The sequence below is a fragment of the Globicephala melas genome, chromosome 4 (assembly GCF_963455315.2).
Source record: "Globicephala melas chromosome 4, mGloMel1.2, whole genome shotgun sequence".
In the NCBI taxonomy this organism is placed as follows: domain Eukaryota; kingdom Metazoa; phylum Chordata; class Mammalia; order Artiodactyla; family Delphinidae; genus Globicephala; species Globicephala melas.
The window spans coordinates 69623840-69645718 of NC_083317.1; the positions used below are offsets into that span (position 1 = coordinate 69623840).

The following is a 21879-nucleotide window of genomic DNA, read 5'->3' on the forward strand; positions in this document are numbered from 1 at the left end:
TGAGGATTAAGGAATTAGAACTTTAGAAATCCACCAAACCATTGTTTACATTTTCTTCCTTATTAGAGAACAGACTCCTTGGGTATCCATCCCAATTCTGACGTACAGGATGCCAATCTAGTCATTCTCTTTCTTGGGCCAAGTAAATGGGCTGAATTTACTAGGTTCTACTTATACAAACAGAAACATTAGTGTCTGTTAGCATCTCTGTGCCACATTATCCTGAGTTCAGGTTCATGGTATGAGTGCCAACATCTTGAGGGAAGTCCACCTAGTACAATAAGTGCAACTAAACATGGAAATCCTTCCCCAGGGCCAGGAGCTCTGATATTCAACAGTTAACTAATTATAACTTCCACTCAAAATGGGCTAATTACTTTTCCAAATGTCTTCACTCGTCAGAGAGTTTGTGCTCTTAACAGCCCTCTGGAATAGGCAGGGCTATGGTTATGTTTTATATCCTATATACGGAAACATTTCAGAGGAGCTAGGACGTTGGCTAGCCCATTGACATGTAATTAATATCACAGCTCATCCCACAACTCAAGACCTGAGTTACTTCCGTTTTCTGAAACTATAACATTTGCTTCCTGGCACACTCTCATTTCTTAAGGAAGTCTCAGACTGCCATCTTATTTTGTGCTAATACATTTTTCACCTCTAAATACGTGAGCCCATGCACAGTTCACATTAGTGCTGATAAATAATTTATGATCCCTTGCATGGCCAGTGTAGAGAAAAAATGAGATTGACCATTAAGTGAAGGTTTTGGGGGGTTGTTTTGGTATCTTGTTTCATACATACTGTGGAGTTGCCTTACCGTCAACCATAAGTATGGTTTGTCAACATCTCTTAGGGATGATGAATGCCTCCCAGGTAGTATATAAACCCTAAAACTGGTTTCAGAAAACCTTTCATGATGGTGTAAAATAGGCACATTTTGCCAAGAATTATCCCAAAGTGACTTTCTTAAGTCTTATCATCTTAATTTATGAGTGTAGCGCAGGAGTAAAGGGTAGAAAGAGTTGTTTGCAATGTATTGAACAGCAACAGTTATTACCAAGAAGCCTGAAGGCAGCTGGCCTGGGCTCCACCCCTTTGTAACTATGGGAATTTAAAGTTACTTCACCAACCTTATGCCACCATTTTCACAATTGTAAAATGGGGATGATAATAATAGAACTCACCACATAGGGTTCTCATAAGGAACAAACGAGTTAATATATATAAAGAACTTGGGAAAGTGGTGGCATAAATGAAAGCCTGCTATAATTAAAACATAGCTAGGCTGCTTTCTTAGAAGAGGACGTCCCCAATGTGATATAGGCACGAGGATGGGAGCATTTCACAAATGGGAAAAGTGCTTGGTGGCCAAAGTACACACACCCTTTCCAGTGGAAAGGCTGTGAAACACTGACCCAGAGGATCCCAAAGACATGAGAAATGAATTTTCACCAAGCCATAAAACTCTTGACTTGAAGTAGCAATCTGGTTAGGACTCATTGTTCAGACCCTGCCCCAGAGGGTCACCCTGCTTTCCTTTCCCCCATCATTGCTTCTGGGAAGTGGGGGATGGTAGCATAGGCGTTTAACATGCCCTACAAACTGCCCCCAGTGGAGACATTTGTAGTTCTAGCAGATCTCCCTCTGAGATCACACTTCGTTTTCATTCTTTGACTTTCGTTTTCAGAGCAAATGCTGTCATTTTTCAAGATGGGAAGCGCAATTGTAGGTAATCCAAAAAGGGGGATAATCTCTCAGTAAATTCTGTCCAGCGTCAGGATACATGAGGATATGTGAATTGTTTTTTTTTTTAATTCTATCTACCACTGACTAGTATTAAAACGAGCTCACTTTCAGTGAGCTTTCTCCCCCTGCTGATAGGAACAAAGCATCCCAAAGTTTGTTAGGGGAGCACAGGCCCGATAAGCCCAGGACATTTGCCACGGATCATCCTGTATCACGCAATATCTGAGAGTTTAACTGCACAGCCCTTGCTGGCAGTCAACAGAAGGGAGCAACTAATGGATGCTGACCTATTATTGTTTTTGTTTTTTTTAGGCAGACAAATTTCAGATGTACGTCACCTACTGTAAAAACAAGCCTGACTCCAACCAGCTGATCCTGGAGCACGCAGGCACCTTCTTTGATGTAAGCTATGAATTTCCATCCTTGAACCACTGATGAGCAGGTGGAAATTGCTCCTCTACTTTGAGGTCATGGGTTTTTAGCTATCCTTTGTTCCTCATTTTTCTTTACTGGCCCCTCCAAACCTCTCTCTCGTGGATAAAACGTGGAGAAAAACAAAAGCAGTGTTTATCTTTTGTTTTACTCCATCTCATCTCAAGTGCTGTGGTTTCGGATAAGGCGCATTTGCCTCCATGCCTCCACACCGAATCCAGCTAGCCATAAATCTCACAAGCAGAGGAGGCGTGCTAGGATATTCCACTTCTACTGCATATATAGCTCCTCAAACGTAGGGGTTCCTCAGAATGTGCCCTCAGCCCAGCCACATCAGCATCACCTGAGAACTTGTTAGCAATATGGATTTTGGACCCCACTCTAGATCTATTGAATCAGAATCCCCAGGGCTGGAGCCCAACAATCTGAGTTTTAAGGAGCCCTCCAGGTGACTCCGATACCTGCTCAAGTTTGGGAGTCACTGACTACTCTAATGCAATTGTTTCAACCTTGACTGCCCATTGGAATTACCTGGGGAGCTTTGAAAAATAGTGATTAAGCTCCCAGCCCTGGTTTTGATATGATCAGCCTGGGTTTGGCCTGGGCATTGAGAGTTTTAAACATTTCCAGGTGAGAGTAACGTGCAGCCAGGGTTGAGCACTTATGCTGTGATGGAAGCCAAGAGAAGACTCAGAGCCGATGTACCTTGTCTGGTCCTCTGGTTTTGGGTGAGGATGCAATCCTGTTGGTGAATGATGGTCTATATACTGCTGGTCCCCAGAGAGTGACAGAATCAGACGGGTCACTGCAGGATGCACGGGAAGAACAGAGGGAGAAAAAAAAATGAGAATAAAAAGTGAAGTTCAGTGAGAGATAGGTGGCAGCAGTGATGGCCATTCTGGTAGTCATATCATTTTAGTATCTATCAATCTAACTTTCTGCCTACCTCATTCCATCTATAAATCTTTGAATGTCTACTGTATTCAAGATAGTGTGCCAGGCCCCGTGGGGAGTCAGACATTCAAACATGGTTCCCATACTCAAGTTTACAAAATAAACTTTCTCTGAGCATCTTTCTAGCCTGACCCTGCGATAACAGAAATGATTCTACAAGTGTCTTGTTGCTCAGTGAAGAAATGACACTTGAACGGGTAAAAGCCAGACAAGAAAAAACATACGTGATTTTTAAAAACGGAGTATTCCTATGGAAATTGTCCCAAAGTGGAATTTCTGAGGTTATATTTGTTTAAACAGAAAACCCAAGAAAAGTCTTTCTCTAACTTGGTATCAGAGTTTATTGACTATCATCCGGGATGCCCTGTAGCGCTATTATCTCTGCTTAATAATGTATTTCTCTTAAGACGTTTCTGGTTATTTATCAACAGTAACCAGAAGGGTCTTTTTGAAGTTTTAAATGCACTGTGTCCTGTTTTCCACTTCACATTTTTCTGCCCACACAGGTGTGGGCGGGCACACGGGCCCACACAGACACTCTTAGAAGTACTTCCTAGCCTTTAAAGGTCACGTGTTGCTTCCTGCGTGAATCCTTGCCTCTCTCTAGGCGTGCAGTATCCTCTGTGTCTCTCTACGGCGTTTGTAACAATCTGCGTTCCGGCAGGTTAACGGTGGACCTTCCTATGACACACACCTCCCCCCACCTGTGAGTCCCTTGAGGTTGACTGATGGGTTGCCTGGCTCGTTTCGTACACGTTACAATGTCTGGTGCTAAACTGTGTTCTCCCCTAGTCCTACATTCCTCATATCCCTGTTTCTAGACTTTGACTTGCAGTCAGATATACTCCAAATTTCACACCCCACCCCCCATTTTCCAACGTCATGCCTGATGAGCCTCTACGTTAGTTGGGGAGGCCAGTGGAAGCCAGAAAACCAGACCAGTAGCAGTTCCTGGAGCTTGGCCCAGAGGTGGGGAGGGAGAGCAGTAAACCCTCCTGACTGTCCCCAAAGCATTCCAGAAAGCATCATCTTTGTAGCTTTCCCCCTTCCACAGAAGGGTTTCCCTAAATTCTACACCTAGAAACCATCTACTTCAGGCCCTCCTTCTATAAGAGATAAACCCCCAATAAAGACAGTCTTATTATCCATTATTGTAAAGAGAGCACAGAAAATTCAAGTCCAAGAAAGACCCGTACATTGACATGATCTGGAATTTTCTACTCCAAACGTGGGAACCGTGAGGCTGTGGTGTCTGGTGCATGTTGATTACTAAGCTTGGTTGGGCTGACCTCAAGCCTCCGGAGGCCGCCCCTTCCTCCCCGTCCACATGAAGCCTTCCCCGAACTGGCACCTTGTCAGAGCGGGAAGCCTGTCAAAGGTGCATTATTGCCTGTCCTCTCCTGCCAAAGCCCCCAAGTAAACTCACAATGTTCATTTGCCCAAATAGGGTCAAGCTGTCCGCTGTTTGCCCATTTTCCTTGAATAAGTCCTGCTATAACTACACACCTCTAGGGAAGAGGCAAATGAGTGAGAAAATTACTACTTTCTGGGATAGTTGGCGGAAAACGGAATTTTTTTTTTAATATTATTCCCTCTTTTTCACCCTCCTTCATAGCCGCGTAGCAAGTCCTATCTTGTCCGAGTTTTAAGATGTTTCTTGTAATCCTCCCAACGCTTTGTTCTCACTAATCTTTGTTTATGGCAAGCCCCCACATTACACACCTGGAGATACAGTTGTATATTATACATATATGTAAAGGATACAATTTAATTGTTTAGTATACTCACAGACATGTGCAACTATTTCATCATCTCATAAAGCAACCCCACGCCCTTTAGCTATCACTCCTCCACCTTATCCTCCTTCCTACTCCCCCCAGCTCTAAGCAACCAATGGTCTATTTCCTATCTCTATAGATTTTCCTCTTCTGGACATTTCATTAAAAATGGAATGATATAATATGTGTTCTTTTGTGACTGACTTCTTTCACTTAGCAGGAAGTTAAGATTCAGCTGTGTGGTAGTGTCTCAGTACTTCATTCCTTTTCATGGCCAAATAATATTCCATTGTATGACTATACTACATTTTGTTTTTTCATTCATCAGTTGATGGAGATTTGGGTTGTGTCCACCTTTTCACTGCTCTTAATAATACTGCTATGAACATTTTATACAAGTCTTTGTGTGGACATATGTTTTGATTTCTCTCAGGTATTTACCTAGAAGTGGAATTGCTGGATCATATGGTAACTGTGTGTTTACACACTCGGACTTTGGCAGTAATCTCTGAACTGGTCTCTCTGTCTCTATTTCCCAGCTTCCACCCTCTGTGTTGCTATTAGGCTTATATTAATCTTTCTGAAACATTGCTTTCACCATATGTTGCTTCTATTTAAAATCTACAATACTTTACCCCTGAGAAGCTCCCCATCACATCCTAATTCATGCTTCTAGCTCCACCCCATCAATGACCTACATCCATCTTCTCATCTAAGTGTATTTTCACTTTTCTAGAATCTAGGTGTGACCCTCTGTTCTCCTCAGGTATGGTCCTCATTATCATCTAAAGATACAATGATTATTTCCTGTGTGTTTTGGTTTATACATTTTCCCTTGATAGAATGCCATTCCTCCTCCTTTTCCCATCCAAGAGCAGTTTCTCATAGTTGTGTGGCCTTTTCCCTTTTCTCCTCTCTCCTTAACCCAGCCCACCTCCTCCCAGAAGACATACGTGCACATGGCCCTCTGTGTCTAACGGTGCCCGTTTTTAATCCCTGTAGGAGATACAGCAGCGGCACGGTCTGGCCAACTCCATCTCTTCCTACCTAATTAAGCCCGTCCAGAGGATCACTAAGTACCAGCTGCTCCTGAAGGTATCTGCCCTGCCCTCTCTGCCACCCTGACCACACTGTTGACCAGGCCCAGGGAGTCCCAGCTTTGCCCAAGGATGGGAAAGCTTCCAGCTGAAGACCTTTCCTCTACCTGGAGCAGAACTTCAGAGATGAGCCCACGCTGGCACTGCTGGTTCTAGACTGCATGTTCTATCCCATGAAATTCCAGATGCTCATTGGGGTGGGGGAGAGGAGAAATGGGAGCAGGAATGGACTGTGACTATTTTCACGTGCATCCACCACCGCACAGCGTTTAGTGACTGCAACCCCAGGCACTGGCTGGTACCTAGAGTCTCTCCTGTCCTTCCCTTTTGGGCAGATTCCTCCTGGTGGACCCTGCTTCCGATGGGATCCGGGGTCAAGGTGTTAGGGGCAGTGCCAGTCTACGTGGGCAGTGGAGGCCCAGGGCAGCACCTACCATTGCCTTAATCTCCATGTTTGTCAAGACTAGGAGGTTTCAGAGAGGAAATAGTTAAAAAGTACATATTAAAACACAGTGGCGCTCTGTATCTGCAGGATCCCATATGTTAGGGGTTCTTCTGGAGCCAACCAAGAGATTTGGGTTTTTTCCAAAATCTTTTTCTTTGAAAGTCAAATAATCAAATTATGTAAAATACTGAGTGATTTGGGCTGATTCTTCTCAGAGAAGGACACACTGACAGTCTGAAAATATGACATTTCCCCACAGAAAGCCTGGGACATCAATATCATAGGCAGTTATATAACCTGTATCTATATTAATTCTTAATGTGCAAGCGTGGAGTTTTCCCTAAGTTTGAATATTTTGCTCGTCGCTCCTCAAATGCAAAGGATAAAAGCATAGGGAGAGGCATGTCATAAGTAGTATAGTTCCAGAGAAAATCTGTTGAAGTTCAGCTCTGTGAGATGCTTGCTGAACCTCACATATTCTATCTGCTTCACTAAATCTGAAAACCAGTCTAGTTTCAAATCTAGATTCTAGTCACGTTGGGGTGTGCCCAGCTTTCCAGTCTATGGGGTCTTCCTGCCTTAGCACTTGTAGCTCCGTGATAAGAGGAGTGGGGGCAGCAGTGAGTCGTGCCCCGACCTCTCTTCTCACCTCTGGATCAGCGGAGGGCCCTGCACCATCCTTCTTCCCCTTCAGCCTCCTCCTTCAAGCCATCTCCTTCTTCGACTCCAGGAAGAGACAATGGGCTTCACTTCCAGGCCCTCCAGTCTCCCAACCCTGAAGAAATGACATAGAGAATCACCACAGGGCATCACGCCCTTGGCCTTTATTGAGACTGGTATCAGAAATAACTATGCAGAACATCACGGCTGTTCGGGCAGAACTGCTGCTGGCATTTTGAGGATGCCATCCTGTCTGTTTTTGAATTTTCTTATATAAAGGCTCACAGAAATTCTCCTAAGATCTCGGAGTGGTGGCGGGAGGCTTCTCTTCTGAAAAATTGGTGTGCTTCCTACCTTTAAATCACAAGAGCTTGAGGTCCTTCTTTGCCTTTGACTGTCAGAGAGTTAGCATCCACTTTTGTGGTTACTTACAGGAATTTCTCCTTAGCCAGATTTCTGTGTATAATTATCCTCTCCTTCTCTAGCCCACTTGATGCACGACGCTTCTAAATGATTTTTCTTGTGCCAGAAGATTTTTTTTTTAATTTATTTTTGTGGTTTTCAAATTGAAGTATCCCAAAGCCTTTTCGGGAATTGCTGGGGTTGTGCATTGAAAAAACAAAACAAAACTGGCATGCCCACCCACACTGCCAGGGTCTTAAATCAATGAAGATGCAGTTCGAAAAGAAATATAGTTTGTCACCTCTCCCTGTTGATCCCATAAGGCTGAAGTTCCTGGGATGAATTTTGTGACATGGACAAGGGAGGGAAGTAGAGGATGGATGGGCTTCCCTGTGTTTTGCTTTAGGCAGATGGAGGGGTGGGCTCTGGGCCTTCATTCTGTAACTGGATGTTTTAGGAAGAGAGGACCGTGCAGGTAACTGAGAAGGGAGACAGTGAAGTAGGGGGAATTTGTTGTAGAGACACTGAAAAATTATTTGGGACAAAAAAGAGTTAAGATACATTTGACCTCTTTTAAATGTGCTGGTAGCAGAGTGCTTGCTGAGTAAAAGAACAATAGTTTGCTTTTACTATAAATAAATAATATGGGATTTATGTTCTTATTCAAGTTAGTTTTATTCCAAATAAATTAATATTTAATTATCAGTATCCTCTGGGGTTCCTCCCTTTAGGTGTTGCATGAAAGTGAAAGTCAGAGCGTTCAGTTGTCTGCATGTAAATCTGCTACAGCTGTCCTCGTGGAGTCTCAATTAAATATGGAGTCTTCTCCTTGTCGTAAACCATAGCAGGGATCTGAGGAGAACTCATTGGTTTTGCTAGTTGATCGGTGGACTTGCCAGATTACTTTGGGAGGTTAAACTAATTGGTGTTTTCTGTTGCAAACTGAAGCATATTTCTTTCTTTTTTTTTTTTTGGCTGAGTTCGGTCTTTGTTGCTGCGCGCAGGCTTTCTTTAGTTGTGGCGAGAGGGGGCTACTCTTCGTTGCGGTGCACAGGCTTGTCGTTGCAGTGGCTTCTCTTGTTGCGGAGCACAGGCTCTAGGCACGCGGGCTTCAGTAGTTGTGGCATGCAGGCTCATCAGTTGTGGCTCGCAGGCTCTGGAGTGCAGGCTCAGTAGTTGTGGCGCGTGGGCTTAGTTGCTCCACGGCATGTGGGATCTTCCTGGACCAGGGCTCGAACCCTTGTCCCCTGCATTGGCAGGTGAATTCTTAACCACTGTGCCACCAGGGAAATCCCTGAAGCATATTCTTATTTTTGTCTTATGTTTCTGCCTAGAAGTTCCTTTGATGATGTATGAGAACAGGTTGGGAGGATCAAAATTAGGAAAGGATGGGGAGAATCAGAGAACTTCAGGTTGGCAGAAGTAAATACAGCTTTCTGAATGATGATGCTATTATACTGACTGGAACCAAGGACAGAGCTGAGAACAGATCATGTCTACCTCCCAAACATGTACTCTGGGCAGTTCACCTCTTCTTTGGACACTCAAAGCTCTCTTCTTCATATGGAAATGTATCCAAGATGACACAAAGGCTTGGATTCTCATATCAGATGCTCATTAATCAGATAATCTTACCAAGTATAAAGCTTTACTAATAATTTCAAAGATACAAATAATCCCAAAACAGAGGTAAAACACAGAAGATCACCAATAGCTCCAAGTCCTTTCTTACAGCATCAGGATGTGCTGTGGCCCCGAATAACAGGCAAGGTTTCTAAATGATGTATGTCGCATCCTATCACTTACCCTGAAGAGAGCCATTTTGGTCATGAAATGTAATCACTTTTTACGTAGACAGTTGTGTAACTTATGTGATATTGCCCATGGATTCTGTGTTTGTTTACCATGAGAAGTCCTAGACAGACCGGATATATCCTACTAACAGCACTCCATAAATAAGTACTCTCCTGCTAGCAAGTACTACTAGTTTGTCAAGAGGTCTGTCATTAACGTGTTTATAAGGTTTGATCTTGTCAACTTCTTTCTTTCCTGGAAATGCATCCCTACCCATCCACCCATTCCCTGCCTTCCCTTACACCATTCCCTCTCTCCTCCACAGAAGGAGAGAGTATGGATTGTAGATCTCTTAACCTTTTCCTTCCCATTGTCCAAGTGAGCAAGATACGATAACCCTGATAGGAACAATGAAAGCCAGCATTCTTCTGGTTTGGGTGAAATCATTCCGAGTGGCCTTTATGGTTACTAAAACAGTTGGAAATTATCTTTTCTCCATCCACCAGATACTATATATCTTTTATGGAAATAGTAATGACCTAGTCTCCAATGAGGATGTAGAAGAGAGGACACGCTCCAGGAGGACAGGTGGAAGACAGGGTGGCATGGTGGATGGAGTACCTGGATTTGGGTTCAGGAGACCTGGATTCAGGCTCCTGCGTGGCCTCTAGTGAATTCTATAACCTGGGGGAAATCTCTGTCCCTATTAATCACAGTGTCCTCATCTGGCAACGCAAGGACTAATCCAGAATCCCATCTATTGGCCCCAGGTTAGGAACTCCTGATCCGTATGATCTAAAAATCTTTGATAACTGAAAAACTATGCCTGTAATGTCCGTAACCCCAGGTTGCTCCCAGTATGGTGGAAGTCATTCGGGCAGTAGAGGTGTGTAAATAAAAGTGGTGCTGGCGGTAGGCACGCAGCGATGTACGAGTGCCGTGTGTCCTTCGCACACCGTCTGTCTCCTCTTTACGATCACACAGCACTGCACCTCTGTTCATGTGTTTTGCCAGGGGTATTCCCTGACCTCCAGGAGGTCAGTCGAGTGACAGAGAATGCCCTAGTTGCTGACTTCTAGTGCCAGCCGTTTGGGAGTTGGGTTGGATTGAGTTAGTTTGGATTAGACTGAGCTGAGGAAGCTCAGCCTGGGAAAAGCATGGTGGTTGAATTCTTTGGAGATAACCTTTCCACCCCACCCCACTTTCCTTATACCTCAGAGGGGACCATTACAGAGAATGAAGCTGGTGTATAAATCCTTGAGGAATGGGTATATAATTGCCTTGAGGGGTTAGGTAGCGGGAGGGTGGGGAAGCTGGGGAAAACGGTTCTCAATGTATCTGGACTTTTTTCGCAGGAACTTTTAACTTGCTGTGAAGAAGGGAAAGGGGAGCTCAAGGATGGCCTGGAGGTGATGCTCAGCGTCCCAAAGAAAGCCAATGATGCCATGCACGTCAGCATGCTGGAAGGTAGCTGTCCTCTCAGCCTCCTCAGGGGAGCCGCCTCCTTTCCTAAGACCATGAAGCTTGTGTCATGGGAGGGAAGTGGCATGAAGTCAGGCAAGGGGCCAAGCTAGAAGAGAGGAGAAATGGCAAATTGTTACATAGGTCCTGGGGAAGCGTGAGAGGAGATCCACAGGGGCGAGCTCAGCTAACACCTGCCTCCAGGCCTGTGCCGAATCAAATATGTGGACAACTTGCTGCCTGAGAGGTAGAGTAGGACAGGCTGTCCTCCTCACTGTAAATGTGCTAGAGCCCCTGACCCACAGCAGCCCTCTTCCTCTGCGTAACATTTGCACTGCATTCGTCATCAGAATAAGTAGAAATCCTGCACATACACACACCCGCCGTCTTTAGCCTTGCGCCCTGCTCTTTTTTTATATGCTAAAATATACATAACATAAAGTTTACTGTCCTAACCATTTTTAAGTGTACAGTTCAGTTGCATTACATTCACGCTGGTATGCAGCTACCCTCATGCCCTTCCTAGCTGGTAAGGAAAGTCCAGCCAGCTAAACCTGATAGGACTTTGCTGAAGCACGTTCATCGGCTGGAACCATGCTCTTGGGACCCAGAAACCTGGTAGAGTGAGACTCCAATAAGTGCTCCTAACACTGCAGAACAGAGCAGATATGGGCAGAGCAGCCTCTTTGGGGTGGAAACTCTTCGATGTGTTAATACTCAGTATCCCAGTCTGGGCTGACAAACAGGTGAGATAAGGAAGGTGAGTCTACTCCGTTGTACACGGTAAACCTGTGGGGTATTTCCTCTCTTCTGGTCTCCATCACCCCCCACCACTTGCCCCGCCCCAACGCCATCTAAAAGACTTGGTCTGGTTTCAGTACTTCCTGGGCCATCCTTAGCACAGGAAGCCCCACTTCTTCATGCAAAGGAGCCCTGATTACCTGCTCTAGACTGAGCCCTGACCATCTGAACATTCCTAGTGTCACACTTTCTCCACCTCTTCTTTTCTGTTTGCACCTACTCCCCACGCCCACCCCCCACCCCTGCATGTCCGGCTCTGTAAGTACCCTCTCCTCCGGCCTGTCCCTGACCTGTATTCCGGATCCAGCTACTCAAGGGCTGCTCTGTGCACCAGCAGCAGCAGCACCTGGGAGCTCGTCAGAGCGCAAATTCATGGGCTCCACCCCATCCCTACTGAATCCCGGTCTCTTGGGAGTGGAGGAATGGGCAGGAATCTGTGTTCTCATAAGCAATCTAGGTGATTCTTACCCACACTAAAGTTTGAGAACCTCTGTTAAAGTGGCATGAATATAAATTGTTGAAGCCTTGTGCACCACGCAGTATAGGAGCGATCCTAGGAAGAGTCCTAGGAATGGAACGTAAGAAATGAAGCAACAACAAATGGAGTAGAGTCAAGGGCACTCGGGCAGGCAGCTTTTGTCCTCAGCCCCACTCCGAGCTCCAAGACAGGGACAGTGGGAGCTGTGGAGGGAGAAAGAGAGATGGGGTTTACTTTGCAGGAGGTCCCCGGCTGACAGTGGGGCTGGGGGAGGCTGCACAGGAGCTTTGCAGGAGGTTCCACTGATACTGGTTCTGGAGAGGAGGCCTGGATGTTTTTTAGGGTTCGACGAGAACCTGGACGTGCAGGGGGAGCTGATTCTGCAGGATGCCTTTCAAGTGTGGGACCCCAAGTCGCTGATCCGGAAGGGGCGCGAGCGACACCTGTTCCTCTTTGAGATCTCCTTAGTTTTCAGCAAGGAGATCAAAGACTCTTCAGGACACACAAAATATGTTTACAAGAACAAGCTACTGGTAGGTGGGGCAGGTGGGGTCAGATGAGACTCTCCATTTGCATAGTGCCCTTGGGCAGGAAGGGGTCTTGAACACTCCGCTCATCTCTCCCCTGGCGCCACACCAAAACCATCCTGGACAAATGAAAATGCGTCCTAGTTGGAAAGCGCCCCCTCAACTCCCACCTTTGCATCTTAGCGTTCACCGTTCTTCTTCCAGTTGGCTTTGGGCGCCTCCCTCTTCACCTTCCCTCCCTGCTACCTGCTCATCAGGCACGTGCCTGTAGGTCCTTGCATCCTGGGTAGAAGAACAGAACATCCGATCTGTTTAAGTTTGATTGACAGAGCCCCTCCCTCGGTCCTCTCCTCTCTGTTGCCTTTCCCTTCCCAACCCCAGCCCTAAGTCTCCCCACTGCCCTCCCCTTCCCCGCCTCTCACAGGCATTTCCTGTCTACAGACCTCAGAGCTGGGTGTGACGGAGCACGTAGAGGGCGATCCCTGCAAATTCGCCTTGTGGTCTGGGCGCACCCCATCCTCAGACAATAAAACAGTGCTGAAAGTAAGTACTGCTCTCTGCTGGGCACAAGACCAAGGTTGGGGATAGCTGAAGGGAACGCGGAGGGATGTGGGCAGGATCCACCTGAAAGCTGGGGCCTGGAGACTCCACCGGGCCACTGGGCTTCTCTCTCTCGGGAAGGGCAGCTTCACATGGGTGTTGAGATGCAAATTCTATCATGAAAGTAGCCTGAAATCTCAAGATGAGGTCTCCTAAGTGCAGGCACCTGCTGGAGCACGGCGGGAAGAAGGCAGGGAATGGCCTCAACAGGGCCCACGTAAATACGTCCTGTCCCTATGGCTCCTTCAAGTGGCGAGGACAACAAATGACCCTTTGGTAAACGGCACCTTGATTTGCTCCACATTCACTCCACATTTTTTTTCCTGAACACCTTCCACATATAAGGTATTCTGCTCAGTGCTGTGGAGGATAACTATGTATGGGGTATGAACCCAGTCCTCTGGGAACTTATGTTCTAGGAGCTCTAGTGAATCATACTAACATGGGAACTATGCTGATTGAGAGGAGTGTTGAGAAGGGGCCTTAAGGAGTCACCTCAGCTGCCCAGGGTGCACGTAGCCTGGGAACTGAGTCAGTGCCTGTGGTCCTGTTAGTGTAACCGAGGAGAGATCCTGCACCTGGCGCACCCACCAGTCACGTGCTTACCAGGGGAGTGCCCATCCCCAAGGAGGAGATGGGCCAGCCCGGACCAAGCTTCACACCTGTTTACTCTGAATTGCCAGCATAGCTGCTACCTGACGTGAGGCAGAAGTACCTGAAAAAACTTCCATGAAGACAAATGGGGTATTCATGGAGTGGTAGCAATGCCTTCAATGAACAGGTTTACCGGGCTAAAAACCCAGGACTGACTTTCAATCAGTACAAGCCTATGTAGCCATATAGGTGTTGAGCCTCCTGACGTGTATCCAGTTATACCAGTTGGTAAATGGCCGCTGCCTCCAAATGCCCCTTTGCTGCCCCTCCTGTGCTCCCCAGACCTCCTCGGAATCTAGTAACTGAAGTGTTAACCCTTGGCCCAGCAGGGGCAGTTATCAGTGTTGGTCAGTGCCTCCCAGGTTATTAAATACTTTGAAAATCATCCCGTAGAAATCTACATTGAGTCTTGGGGTCATAGCCCTGTTCTAGGAGTTGGAGAAGCATGTCCCTGGGATTGAAGAGTCACAAGTATAAAACGAGAGAAATAAACCCCTCCAACGTTTGGTATCCTTGAAGATGATGGATTAAGCCTGCAAGAGGAGGGTTGAGAACTGTCTCAGTGGATTGAAGGGAAATGGGATTCTCACTCTCTCTCCCTGTGGCACTCCAGGCCTCCAACATAGAAACCAAGCAGGAATGGATCAAGAACATACGCGAGGTGATTCAAGAGAGGATCATCCACCTGAAAGGAGCTTTGAAGGAGCCAATCCAGCTCCCCAAAACACCAGCCAAACAGAGGAACAATAGTAAGAGGTAACCAGCGTCTCTGCCCCCAGCACAGCCTCACAGGCTTCCGGGAGTGGGGGTGGGGTGAACCTTTGCTTCCACGGGGGCGGTGCACTCTGCAGGCGGCACCCCTCTCTGTGACACCCCACTGAGTTCTACCTAAGAGGAGTCACCTTCTCTTTAAGCATCTCATTACTGTTACTGTCAGTTACATTCAGCAGGGCTTCCCTGGGCACCTGTCCTCTGATAAACACGGTGCTGGGTGCCTGGGGAAGATAAAAGGAAGTGTAAGATGAGTCCATTCCCTCAAGAACCACCTGACAGTCACATCTCACACGTGGAATAGTTAGACAAGAAGAAGCAGGACCACCCGTAGGGACAGGAAATGCTGCAGGCATCAAGGAGAGGGGACTTTGGATGAGCACTGGAGTGAAGTGTCTGGGGAAAGCTTTGGGAAGGAGGTGGCTTTGAGTCGGGGCTCTCTGGGCTGGCTAGACAGCCAAAGGACTGTAATGTGGGCGTGGTATGGTGGGACTGTCACTGCAGCTCTTACTGCAAGCCCCAAGAGTCCTCGTCTTCATTCATCTGAGATAAGCAATATGATGGGGCAGAAGAGGACTTATTTTTTATATCTGCATCTCCCTGGGCCCTTCTGAGTCTGCGTTTTCCTAAGACCAGTGGATGACTGCTTGAGTATCTCTTTCTCGAGTCTCCGTGCTACAGTCACCTACAATGACTCTCTTGGAGGGCACTTCAAGAGAAAGCATATGAAAGCTTCATACCAGTTTTGGAAAAGAAAAAACAAAAACAGAGTTATGGAGGTGATGGATGTTGGTGATAACAGGCTGTCCTCTCCTCTCCTATTCATGAATGGATTAAGTTCAGGAGATTTTAGTTGACCCTTTGGTGCCAACCAGGCTACACAGGCTTGGGAGCCACCAAGGGAGGTGGTAGCCAAAAGAAGGGTGTGGCTGAGGTAGAGAGAGATTCCTCCAGGAGGCAGGAGCCCCAAGACCAGCATGACCAGGATAAGGTCCCCTCTCGGTGCTGAAGGAACAATTATAACCCCTCCCTAGAGGGGTTATTTTGATTTCAGTTGCCTTTGTCCAGAGTCCAGGTAAGGGGCAGACTTAGTTGAGCACTAGAGACAGACCCTGCTGTAGGAAGCCTCTACTTCAATAAAGAAGAGAGAATGGAAACAGTTATAAGGAATTGAAGGTCCAGGACCATGGTGGAAAGGATATTCAGGTGAGCTTATCTAGGGTTACTCTGCAAGAAAGGCCCCTTTTTCCTATAGTAGGAGAGTTTGAGCATCTCTAGAACATGGGATGGACATATCTTGGAAATGCCTCACACCTTTTCTTGGTCATTGTCCTGTGATGAGAAGGGGAGAAACCTTGGCAGTCTCCGCAGAGAACAGCCAGCCATTGTGTTATTTCATTAGCTTGGCTCCCTGCATATGGGGACAGAGTTTACAGAGGAGTGGACTGGCTTGGGTAATGCAACCGACACTCCTGGATGGGCTCCCCACATCCCCCAGAACTGGCCTCATCTGGTGTGGACCAGAAGGGCCTGCAATGGGCCAGAATAGTGGGAAGCAGAACGTACAGCCAGCTCTCAACTGTCTACAAATGGTGGGGAGCACTGGTCCAGATATCTGAAACAACAGATGATCTGAAACTCCTTTATTTTTGGTTTTGAAATACATCACATGATTTCTTTCTACAGTAGATCTTCCTTCCTATGAATCTGTGGCTTATATTATTAAAATAAATTGGCATTTCCCAAGCCCACAAATGGTGGTGAGAGAACAATTGACTTAGAAGTGTTCTGGGTGGGAGAAAACACTTTTTATGACTAGCAGACCCAGTGTATGTATACTGGCATCCCATGTATGCCCACAGGCACACGCGTGTCCACACACACTCACACTCCAGATTGTAGTTATTTAGACTCTGAGATTCGGTATATGGGATATGTTGCCCATGTGGTAACACTGTCAGGCACTGAGTTCCCATTTCCCCTAAGGCTATACTTCTCCATAAGCAGTATCACGGGTGTGACTTTCACAAAGACCTCCATAGGAAGAGCTGTCACTTCCTGGGCTGGTTTATCCAACCCCCGGCCCACATCTTCAGTTTTTCCAGACACAGACTCTTCAGCCTTCACCAGTTCCCAGGCATCTAATCCCCGTTGGCCAGAGCTTTGGGTTCAGTGTAGGATTGGGACCCAGTTCTAAAGCTGGAGAGTTGAGGGAGCATGTGAATGGGACAGCAGTGTGGTCCAGGGGCCCAGGCAGGGGTCCAAACGTCAGGAGTGCACTTAGGAGACTATCTTATCAGACACTCAGGAGCACAGCTGGCTCAAAAGCTGCTGCAGAATCTGTGACCGTCCTCTTATCTTTGAGAAGATGCCTTGGTCTTCTGTGTTAATAAGAAATCATCATAAATAAGCATGAGATCACCAAGACCCACCAAAATGAAGGCAATAAACTCCTCCAGACCCAGAAGTTGAGGGTCCGACCTTCCCAAGGATAATCTCCCCTGGGGAAGATGTCCCACCCCATTTTCTTGAGCAAAAGAAACACAGGTCAAAAAGATATCTTCTCAGTTCTCTTTATAAGCCAGCTATAAGCCACCCCCACCCTGTTACAGCATATACAGAAAATCTGTTTGAATACCCTGAACTCTGGGACTGTTGCAGATGACCCAGGCAGCTGCAGAGAAGCCTAGGTTCTAAGCAGGACATACTTCTTCCTACTGCCTTTTATAGACACATTCCTAGTGAAAATAAGTAAGTAGCTGCCCACTCTGCACCGTGGGCCAGAGGAGTTATGGAGAGGAGTCATCTGTGTTCAGTTATCAACATAGTGGTTATGTATTTGCTAAGTGCAAGAAGTGACATCATTGAAAATTACATGGGACCTGCTTCCTTTCATGGGATAAGTTTAGACACATCCCTGCTGGAAAGCGCTAAGGCTCTGCTCCGCCAGCCCAGCTGGAAACCCTTGTGTGCTCTAAGCCCACAGTCGCTCCCCCCACCCCCACCCCTGTTGCTTTTCTCTTCTTCCTGCAGGGATGGAGTAGAGGATGTTGACAGCCAGGGGGATGGGAGCAGCCAGCCAGACACCATCTCCATTGCCTCTAGGACCTCTCAGAACACAGTGGACAGTGACAAGGTAGGACAGTGCCCCAACCTTCCTTCCCCCAAGACTTCTTGTTGGCTTAACCACCCCTGGAGAGTTAACCCCTAGAGGAATTTCTCCCATGGTGGAGCCTGACCTCAGGAGCCAGTGGTCTCTTTGTGCCGGCCAAAGGGGAAGGAGCAGGGCTGGAGGAGGTATGTCACAGCATGGACATCTTGTCTGAGGGGCAGAAGATTGAGGTGGCCAGCCAGACCTCTCACGTCATGAGAGTTTAGCAGAACTGGCGAGGGTGGAGAGTGAGTCTGGGTTTCCTCTCCTTCTGAGCTGCCTCACCGGCGCTGCCTGGGCTGCTCTGCCTTCTGGGAGGCTGGAACTCAAGGAGCTGAGGCTGGGATAGTTTCCAGAGACCTAAATTTAGACCAAGATCAGTGATTTGGGAAATGGCCACAGAGATGCCGGTTGGAAGGGGCCTCCTATCCGAAGGGGCTCTGGTGGAAATGATGCCCTCCTCTGGCCAGAGTATTGGGGCTCAGTTCCTGAGGGGCAGAGGACCAGGAAGTGGTATTTGAAGCGGCGTGGAGGGATGTAGTTGTCTCAGGAGAAAACCTGGTCACTTGCTGGCTTACATTTTGGAGCAAGTAAGCAAAAGTTAGGAGCTCTGATGGGGAGCCAAAGAAAGGAGAATGTAGCAAAGACTCAGTGCATTTGCTCAAGCTAGCGGAGGAATTCAGCGGTCTGAATGTGCAGGAGGGACGGGGAAGGTTCTGTCTCTGACCCTACTCTCATTTGCTTACCTCAGGGTCGGAAGAGTTTGAGGTGATCGTTTTCTGGATAGTAGGGATTTTATTAATGAAAGTTTGGGTTTACAAGGACCATTTGGCCCTAGTTTCTAGACCTAGTATTTTGGCCTTAGTCCTTCAGCCTCAGACAACAGGCTGTGTCCTCGCTTCATTTTAGTTTTCTAAGTTAGGGGCATTTTTAAAAGATAATCTGCATTCATTAGGATTTTTCCTAATTTTTTTCTTACTGGGAAAAAAAAAAGAAGACTATGCCCCCCAAACCTCCTAAGATCATGTTGCTAAATCATGCTCTAGACTAGTGTGCAAGGACTTGCAAGGTAATTCATTCTGTTTGACGTCCTGCCTTCAAGTTTCTAAGCCACTTTTGACTATCAGAGTGGATGGAAAATTTTATTTTTCTACTTGTAAAACATACAAAGAAAACTATTTCTGTACTTTCCTTTCTCCTCTGATCCGTTGTTTAGAACTATAACCCAGAGTATCCTATGAATGAAAGTGTTTATTTTTAAACAGTCAGTGGGTGGTAAGTGAAGTGCATGTTTCCCATGTTCAGACATAGCAGCCTATTAATTCCATGGTCTGGGGGATGCCTCCCTTCCGGCTGCTGCTTTGTCTTCCCCGCGACCCTTAAACAGACACCTCTGCCAGAGACAGCTGTCTTAGGAAGCCCTGGCTCCAGCCTTTCCTTGTCCTCTGGCAAGGTGAGTGTGGTTAGAACAGAACGCCTCCAACAGCAGGCATTTCTTTGTTAATGAGGAACCCTGGTACTTACACATTACCCACAAGTAAGGAAACTGATGCCCAGAAAGACTGAGTGACTCGTCTAAGAAAATCCTAGTGGTGAGTGGAAAAGCAAGAACCAGAACCCAGGTCTCCCTGATTCACTGTCATGTTTTTTCCCTCGCTCTTATTAAAGTCAAAGCTTTGAGCTCCCAATGCTAAGATGAACTCAGCTGGCCAGACCTTCTGCACATTCCACAAAAACATCAGTCACATGTTCATGAAAAAGCACCCACCACATGCCGAGCTCTGTGCTGGATACTGTAGAGACATGTGGATGCTTTGTCGAGTGTGAATCCTTATATGTGTAATTTTCGTTTCATGTATGTCTCTATAGCCAGGCTCGTAAGCCCTGATGAGGGCCGGGGTTGTGTCTGTCTGTTTCATGGCTGTATCCTCAGCACATAACACACATGGACGCTCAGGAAGTACTTGGGGAATGAATGAACAGAGTGGGTGGAGAACTGCGGCATGAAGAGGAAGCTAAAACAGGTGGTCTGAAAGCAGCCATACATACAAATGTTGTATTTTTAAGTATGCTAAAGAAGCCTAGAAGTTTCCTTACTTGCAAGCAGAAAGCTGCAGGTAATGCTCCCGGCCTGTTGGGAACATTAACCCTTAACTACCTTCTCAGCATGGGCAGCGGGTTGGGAGATGAAGAAAGATTCTGTGTTCTGACACAAAACCTGGAAAATTGCTTAGAAATAGTCAGATAAAGGGAGGGCCTGTCTGTGACCTTGCACTGCAGTTAGAATGTTCTTACTCTTCTGACACTGAGCAGTGAGATCAGGACAGCCAGGTGTTCCCTTGACCTGCCCTGTCCTTCATCAGAGAAACCATTTATTGGTATCTTTGAATTCATAGATGTTATCAACAAAGTTAAATTTCCCCCTATCTATACCCGAAGACCAGGAAACTGGTCTCCATTGGTTTCCAAGTGGTCAGGTGAACAGACTCTGAAGAAGAGGAAGAGCAAGTGGGTTGATTCAGGTAGGCTGAGCCTACCTGGGCAAACAGGGTGGCTGTGGGGAGAGGATGGGGCAGAGGCACCTCGCAGGGATCAGGGTCATTTTATTGGTGAGTTTCCAGGAAAGGCCCCAGTCTTCCTCTTCTAATCCAGAGGAGTGAGAGTCGTAGCACTGTGGGCTGGGTGGATGGTAAATGTAACCATTAAAGGGCCATGACAGACGACCTTGAGGAGCTGTGGGGCCCCAAGGCCCCTCTGCAATCCCCTTGTGTGTCCTCTGTGCGCTGGGGTGGGGTGGAAGGAGTTTGGACACACCTGGATTCAAAGTCCAGCTCTGGCACTCCCCCTCTGTGTCACATTGCCTGAGTTACTGCACCTTAATTCCCCAACCTGTAAAACAAATACCCGTCTCACTGAGTCCTTGGGAAGGTTAGGTAAAATATATTTAGTTGGCATCTCTTAGACATTCAGTAAAGGTTAACTTTCCATCCTTATTAGAGGGGAAGCAGAAATTTAGATACTGTGAATAAGAGTGCACAATTATTAAGCAGGCTGAGGGTCTTTGGAAGTTCCTGAGTAGAGTTCTGCCCTCTGAGTCCTTAGTTCATTAACTGTCAGTAGGTTTTTTTCTATATTAGACCTAAAGGGATGGAACATCAGTTTACTTGTCTATCGTAGGGCAACTTTACTCCTCTTCCCATTTGCTGACCCTTAGAATCTGAGACGTAGCTGTTTGTAGTTAGCACTGGCTCGTGGCTTGTTTTATTATCCAATGGGTTGTGGTCCATTACTGCCAGGTATGTCACTTTAATCCTCAGATTGTATCACCTTTGGCCAGTGGTAACCCCTAAGTCTTTAGATATTTGAAGACACTTGTCTTTTCTCTTAATCTTCTTTGTTTAGAAGTCCTCAGTTTCTCCAACTATTCCTTGTATTAATGTGTTTTCCGACCCTTCCATATCCTGGTTGCCTTCCTCTGGTTTACTCTAGTATGTAATGATCTGTGTAAAATGGGGCCTCCAGCATGGTGTATAAGTACATTAGGTGTGATCTAACTGATGCAAATTCATCTCCTTGTTCTAGAGCTACTATGCTTGCCCTCCTCCCTAAGAAGGTTCACCGTGCCTAGTAGGGTGTACAGTGCTGGCTCATAAAATCTCCTTGCCTGTTTTTGTGGACTGCCCTTAATTCAGCATGTGACTTAGTAACCTGAGTGTCAGACTACTTAATATCTATTAGATTTTCTCTTGCTTAGTTCCATCCATAATCCAGTATGTTTTGAATATAAATTATTCTGTCCAGTATGTCAGCTGCATTTCCCAGCATTATTGGCTAAACATACGTTTTGTGGCTTCATCCAAATTCTGGCTAAAAAGACAAGGTTGAGAACAGAAGACCAATGCCTGGCCCCTCCTCATTTCCCACCCAGGTTTTGACACTTGGAACCCTCCTTGTCTGACTCTTCTTTCTAGGAAAGGGAACTCCCCCACTTTTCTCTATAACAGAGAAGCTGGGATTGCTTGTGGTAAATCCTCCCTTGATGAGGAACCAATCTAATATTATTAATTCTGCCTTAAACGCTGACAAAGCCAACACAGGTGCCTCAGTAAATGGCACGAATAAGCT

The 21879-nt window shown here is 46.6% G+C and overlaps 1 protein-coding gene across 20 annotated transcripts in view; it reads left to right on the plus strand.

Annotated features, from left to right (window-relative positions):
- KALRN (kalirin RhoGEF kinase) overlaps window positions 1–21879 on the plus strand; it is a 646553-nt gene that overhangs the window by 415294 nt on the left and 209380 nt on the right. For all 20 annotated transcript variants that reach the window (XM_060298164.1, XM_030858647.2, XM_060298165.1 and 17 more), the window contains exons 27-33: window positions 2062–2151; window positions 5916–6008; window positions 10667–10778; window positions 12394–12584; window positions 13020–13121; window positions 14446–14588; window positions 17637–17739. In XM_060298164.1, the coding sequence (XP_060154147.1) occupies window positions 2062–2151; window positions 5916–6008; window positions 10667–10778; window positions 12394–12584; window positions 13020–13121; window positions 14446–14588; window positions 17637–17739 (834 nt within the window). The remainder of the gene's footprint in view (window positions 1–2061; window positions 2152–5915; window positions 6009–10666; window positions 10779–12393; window positions 12585–13019; window positions 13122–14445; window positions 14589–17636; window positions 17740–21879) is intronic.